Genomic DNA, 6542 nt, shown 5'->3' with positions numbered 1-6542 from the left:
AATTTGAATCTTTGTTGGAAGAATTAATTCATAGATGATATCGCAGCCCATCCTCATGCATCATATCCTTGACTGGCACTTGTCACTTTTTTAAAAAAAAATAAAATAAAATAAAATTTCGAGCAAGAGGCATACCCTTTTTTTAATTGTATTCTGACATAGTCGAACACTTAAACTGAAAACAACTGTACTTGTTTATTCTTAGAAATATTTATAAAAAAAAAATCCAAAATAAGTAGATTACGAAGCTACTCTTAGAATATTCTCTGCCACCATGTAATTTTTATAAATTTTTACTAAAAATAAAACAAAAAAAATCAAACTAGCAAACCTATATAACAAATTTTAAGATAGTCCTTTATTTTTATTAATGACAAACTTGCCTTGTTCACAAAAATTTCTCTCTTCCCAACTCCTTTCACATCTATTTCATATTCTATTAATTGCTCGTCTGCTTATTTGACAAACTCTATCTCTTCTCTTCTTCACTTGTGTAGCCATGGCAGATCATCTCAATCGGTTTCTTGTTCTTACTGTGTTGCTTGGTTTGTTCTTGAGGTTTTGCCATGGTGGTGTCACCAGTACCTTTGTCCGCAAGGTGGAGAAAACCATTGATATGCCTCTTGATGCTGATGTCTTCAAAGTTCCTTCTGGTTACAATGCTCCCCAGCAGGTCATGTCATTCTGTTTATTTTTTTCTTTAAATTCCTTTGGCAAAATCTCTTTTCTACCTTCTGTAATATTTATTTTTTATTTTTTTTTGGTGCTCTATTTTTCCTAATTCTCCTTTTCTTCTGGATTACCAAGCAAATCATGTTTTTTGGCTAAAGTTGGTTTTATTTATTTATTTTGTTGCTTGCATTGATTCTTTTAGAAAGTACCTTTTGTTTAGTGTGGAAATTTTTCATTTTAGTTTTGCTCTTGATTACTTAGTAAATGGTGGGACTCTATTATGATCTGTTCATTATCCATTGGTTCATGCTGGTTTGGTTTACAATTTGCTTTTCTTTTTTAGTTAGTTATTGGTTTTCTTTGGCACATTGCTTTTGCTAATACTTTGTGCACTTTTCTCCTTTTCTTTGAAATTATGTTGTTTCCTGCTTGCAAAGTTTGGAATTTTCATCTCATTTATCACACCACCACAATTTCCTGTGGATTACCAATTAAGTTTTTCTTCTTCTTATTTCTTTTGGTACTTTGATTGAAATTCTTTTGGGAAGCAGCTTTTTCCTGATTTTTTTTTTTCTCTGTTGTTTGTGAAGGTTCATATTACTCAAGGTAACATGGATGGGTCAGCAGTGATTGTCTCATGGGTCACTCAAGATGAGCCAGGCTCTAACACAGTGCTTTATGGAACATCCGAGGACAATTTTGAGTTCCATGCCAAAGGCAAGCTCACACAGTATACATATTACAACTACACATCTGGGTTCATTCATCATTGCACACTTAGGAATTTGAAGGTGTGTGGCTATAAAAGAAAGAAAACAATTAAAAAATATAAAAAAGTAATGTTTCCTTCATATTCTGATTTATTGTTTGTCCTAAAATTCTTCTTTACCTTTGTGAGATCTACCATTCCTTTATTGACATGCTAACTGCATGCACACATAATAAGACAATTTACTAATGTTTCACTACCGATGTCAAAGAAATTTGTATATGAACAACTGAATCTTTTTAGTATTTTCTAAGGAGTTTGAAGATTTAAAGTAGGACCTTTGAACTTTTTTGCAGTTTTCAACAAAATATTACTATAAAGTGGGGATTGGAAATACAACACGGCATTTCTGGTTCACAACACCTCCAGAAGTTGGTCCTGATGTTCCTTACACATTTGGTCTTATAGGTAACTAACTATTCCTCCTTTCGCTAATAATAAATCTGAAGTTCTATATAAATTTTTCTGGTGAATTTGGAACTGAAGCTATATATATTTTGTTTCTTGATGGTTTTTTCCGGTTGTCATCACTCTCAGTTTGCTTAGAATTTTTCGCATAATCTATGTCATCAATGAATAGAGAAGCATGAAGCTACGATTGTCTTTGGCGCTTGGGAGAATTAAGTGATGATGATACTCTCTGTTTACTTACTTTGGATTTTTCTGTAGATTTGTTTTCATAGATATCTTAACTTGAATATTCTTCTGTCTCCACACTTTGTCAATATCCCATAACACTTCTTTATGTTTCTCTCTGAAATAGGAAACTTGTTTTAACTACTAACAAAATTTCACGCTTTTTTTTTTGAGAAAAATGTGTTGAGGAAATTCATGATCATCATCAAAATAGCTTTTAATTTGCTCATGTTTATTTTCATCTGTTTTATTAGTATTTTCCTAACAGAATTCAATTTTCGCCTTTTGTAGGCAAATATTTTCATGCTTTATTTTTGTTCTTGCTCCTTTCTCAATCTTCTCAAATATCTGTTAAGAAGATACTGAATTTTGTATAATTCTATTACCTTTGTTAGCCTGCTGCAACAAATAGCTATGATCATTATATTATGCATTGCAATTTCATCACCTCATTCATCTTAACTTACTATATATATGCCTCACCTTTTTTTTATCTTATTTTGTATATATATTACTCCTTGTGCTAATGAATACTACATAGAAATTATTATTTTCAAGCCAATTTATTGTCTTACAGGCTTATGAAAATTTGCAATAAAAGCAATTTTTATGTATATTTTTTTCTTGTTTGAGCCTCGATAGTCATCAAATGTTGATGTAAAAATGTTTTATGACTGTTAACATGGATAGAAGTATAGAACATGTTTATCATTCAATCATACTCAATCAAAAGCAAAGAGAATTCTTGTTTGATGTTTAAGTTTTGTCGGGTAGCCTTTTCACAAAAAGTAATGACATCTTAAGATATGTTATCCTTCCTCCGAATCATAATGCCAACAATGTTCTATATAGTGATGAGCGATTTTCCCCACTAATTAAATTCCAGGAATGTTATTAGTTGTAAACTTATAGCTCTGTTGAGAGATGTTTTACATATATCGGCATTGATAGCTAGTTGGTAGTTGTCCCCTTCAGTAATTGCGCTAATGTCTAGTATTTCCTAAATCTCACAAGTACCTTCATTTATAATCATGTATATAATGGTTGAAATATTGTCAGGTTCTAAATTCATCTTAAAATCAGTGAAACAGTGAAGATACTTTGTTCTTGAAAAGATTGAAGTGTTGTGAACATACGCTTAATGTAGTTTTCATAATCTTATATGCTTATGCAGGGGATCTTGGACAGAGTTTTGACTCAAATAGCACTCTTTCTCATTACGAGTCGAATCCTATTCGAGGAGAGACTGTACTATTTGTAGGTGATCTTTCTTATGCTGATAACTACCCAAATCATGATAATGTCAGATGGGATACATGGGGAAGGTTTGTGGAGAGAAGTGTTGCATATCAGCCGTGGATATGGACAACCGGAAACCATGAGATTGATTTTGCTCCAGAAATTGTGAGTAGCAAACTTATCACATCAAACTTCTTTTTCTACTTTTCATATCTTTTTTTTTATTTGCACATGATATGGCATTTGTATATAATGCAAGAAGCATGATGATATTTTACTTTGTAGTTCTTGTCGTCAGCATTAAGTCAGGAGAACTACATTCACATGCAGACAATATTCATGCTAATATGATAAAATTCATAACATGTTTGTAGGGTGAAACCCAGCCATTCAAGCCATTTCGTCACAGGTATACAGTTCCCTATAAGGCTTCAGGTAGCACAGCTCCATTTTGGTATTCGATCAAGCGTGCCTCTGCACACATCATCGTCCTCTCATCCTATTCCGCTTATGGTATGGATAAATAAATCCATTTGCAATATCTTTATTTGAAAATAATTTTCCGGAACTCTGAATTGTGACATTAAACTTCGATGCTGAAATTTAGTATTTTCTTAAATTATGTGCATAAGGTTTTCTGAAAGAGTAGAGGACATGCTATTTTAATTTGTTTTATGCTCTCTCTCTCTCTCTCTCATATATATATATATATGTATTGATATGTTGGCCATTAATGCTTTACATGGAAATTGTTGTTTATTGACATTCATGATTTGTCAACAAAAGCAAACCCAAAATCTTTGAGAAAGTATTTCAGCAAAATTAGCCAGAACTCATGTTTTAAACATTGCATTTCTTTCATAGGTGAAGGCATATTTGTCACTTTCTTACTGTTATGTACACTAGTTTGTTTCTAATGAGATTATATCAATTCGTCTTATTTTTCTGATTATCATTCCAAATTAGATTTACTTTGTAATTATGATTTAGGGATCCACAAAGTAAATGCCATTGTTTGATAAAAATACTAATTGAATTAATAAAAAGAGAAACTATTTAGTTTTCCATATGATGTGAAGCCAGCGTCAAAATTTCATCTAATAAAGAGAGAAACTATTTATTTCTTTACTGTAGTGCTTTTCCTGATATGCAATAGTATTTTCATGGTAATAGCAAATACACCCCTGATATATGCAAGATGAACTTATCGGTTAATTGTAAACATTATCCACATTGCACTGGTTATTTGTGTTAGATTAAATCAAACATATTATTTGGGCCTGATTCAAGTAAAAAACTTAAACTGATTGGATTAGAGACCGAGTCTTATTTATTCAAATTCATGTTTACGAAATTAACTGATGTGGGATTATTAATTACTCTAATATGCTCTTTTAGTATGTGATAGTCTATTTTAATCAATCATGTTGTAGACAAACCAAGTAAACTAAGCTATGATACCATGTTAGATGAAAACCAAACATATTATCTTGGTCTGATTTAACTCGGAAACTTAAGCTGATTGGATGAGAGTATCTTGTCTTATTTATTCAAATTCATATTTACTAACGATATAGGAGTGTTAGTTACTCTAATAGTTTGGTTAATATTCTTTGTATTTGTTTATCTTTATACCATCCAAAGCTTGTATCTATTTGTATTAAGTTTAGCTTACTGGTGAATTGCCACTTTGCTTTCTAGCTAAGTACACTCCTCAGTACAAATGGCTTGAAGCAGAGTTCCCGAAGGTGAACAGAAGTGAGACACCATGGTTAATTGTTCTCATGCACTCTCCATGGTATAATAGTTACAACTATCACTATATGGAAGGGGAAACCATGCGAGTAATGTATGAGCCATGGTTTGTGCAAAACAAAGTCGATATCGTGTTTGCAGGCCATGTCCATGCCTATGAACGCAGTGTAAGTTTTTATGAAACCCTCAAATCTTTTCTATGGTTCTATTCATGGGCTTAATTTATTGAAAATCTATATATTTCACCAAGCATATACACATTGTGAGCCATCCTTTCTTTTGTGAATATTCGCATGGGAGTTTACAAATTCTTAATTTAACTGTTCAATCAATTCTCACAGCATCGAATATCAAATGTTGCTTACAACATAGTTAACGGGGAATGCACCCCTGTAGATGACCGGTCTGCTCCAGTATACGTCAACATCGGTGACGGTGGAAATCTTGAAGGACTTGCAGCAAAGTACGACAAGTATCAACTCTGTTTTTTGTTTAAATTACTTGAAACACAATAATGCAATCAAAGTCAGATTTCATTGACATTTTCATCTTGCAGCATGACATATCCACAGCCCAAGTATTCAGCTTATCGGGAGGCCAGCTTTGGTCATGCAGTCTTTTCGATAAAGAACCGAACTCATGCCTACTACGAATGGCACCGGAATCAAGATGGTGATGCAGTTGTTGCTGATGCTATGTGGTTCTACAACAGATATTGGAGCTCTGCCGATGATTCTATCACAATATTCTCTTGATGCTGATCTTTGATTATTCATTTAAAGAATAATTTCTCCATGAGTTCTAGAAGCAATGTATCATTAATTCCCTTTTGTTTCTTACATTGTTTCAATGGAATGGCATTGTTTAATAAGTGATTGTGAAATGATATTTTTATTTCGTTCATTTGATTTCATGTTTAAGTCCCTGTGACATTTAACAAAAATACTTGAGGAAAAATCATCTCATGGATGATGAAGATGAATCTTTGATTTTGGGTCTCATGAAATATGCAATATTACAATTTTTTTTTAAATCAATTAGCCATGATTGTTTCTGGTGATGGTTCTGAAGTTGTAAATATTAGCTACCGTTACTTTTTGAAACAGAACGCTAAGAGCTTAAAAAACAAAACAAAGAAAAGATTAAAAAACAAAGTTATTTCTGGGGCATAATTCCTCCAGCCATGAAGGGCGATCGATCGAGGCCTTGAAAAAACGAGTGAGTTGTGGATTGTGTCTTCCAAAAGATGCCAAAGCATCAGCGATCTCATTGTCATCACGGGATATGTTCTCTAGATTTGTATTTGGGAATTCAGAAAGATGACGCTTCAAATTGTGATACTCATCTTCAACGTGCCAAGCGACACATGCGTTATAATTCTTGAGCAGTTGAATGATACCAGGACAGTCACAACAAATGCTAGAAGATGTGAGAAAATTCCCAATGATGATTTGCACATGTCTGAAATGCA

At 32.8% G+C, this 6542-nt stretch overlaps 1 protein-coding gene across 1 annotated transcript; it reads left to right on the top strand.

Annotated features, from left to right (window-relative positions):
• The first annotated feature begins 397 nt into the window (after window positions 1–397).
• Window positions 398–6024, top strand: LOC120280130 (purple acid phosphatase 2-like). Its single transcript, XM_039286872.1, has 8 exons — window positions 398–673; window positions 1263–1463; window positions 1738–1849; window positions 3252–3481; window positions 3691–3829; window positions 5018–5238; window positions 5413–5534; window positions 5628–6024. Exons 1-8 carry the CDS (start codon window positions 500–502, stop codon window positions 5824–5826), a joined length of 1398 nt encoding a protein of 465 aa, XP_039142806.1. The 5' UTR covers window positions 398–499; the 3' UTR covers window positions 5827–6024.
• The last annotated feature ends 518 nt before the right edge of the window (window positions 6025–6542 follow it).

This window comes from Dioscorea cayenensis, chromosome 17, assembly GCF_009730915.1.
Source record: "Dioscorea cayenensis subsp. rotundata cultivar TDr96_F1 chromosome 17, TDr96_F1_v2_PseudoChromosome.rev07_lg8_w22 25.fasta, whole genome shotgun sequence".
Lineage (NCBI taxonomy): Eukaryota > Viridiplantae > Streptophyta > Magnoliopsida > Dioscoreales > Dioscoreaceae > Dioscorea > Dioscorea cayenensis.
The sequence above is the reverse complement of the archived record's forward strand: the minus strand, read 5'-3'. Positions and strand labels throughout refer to the sequence as shown.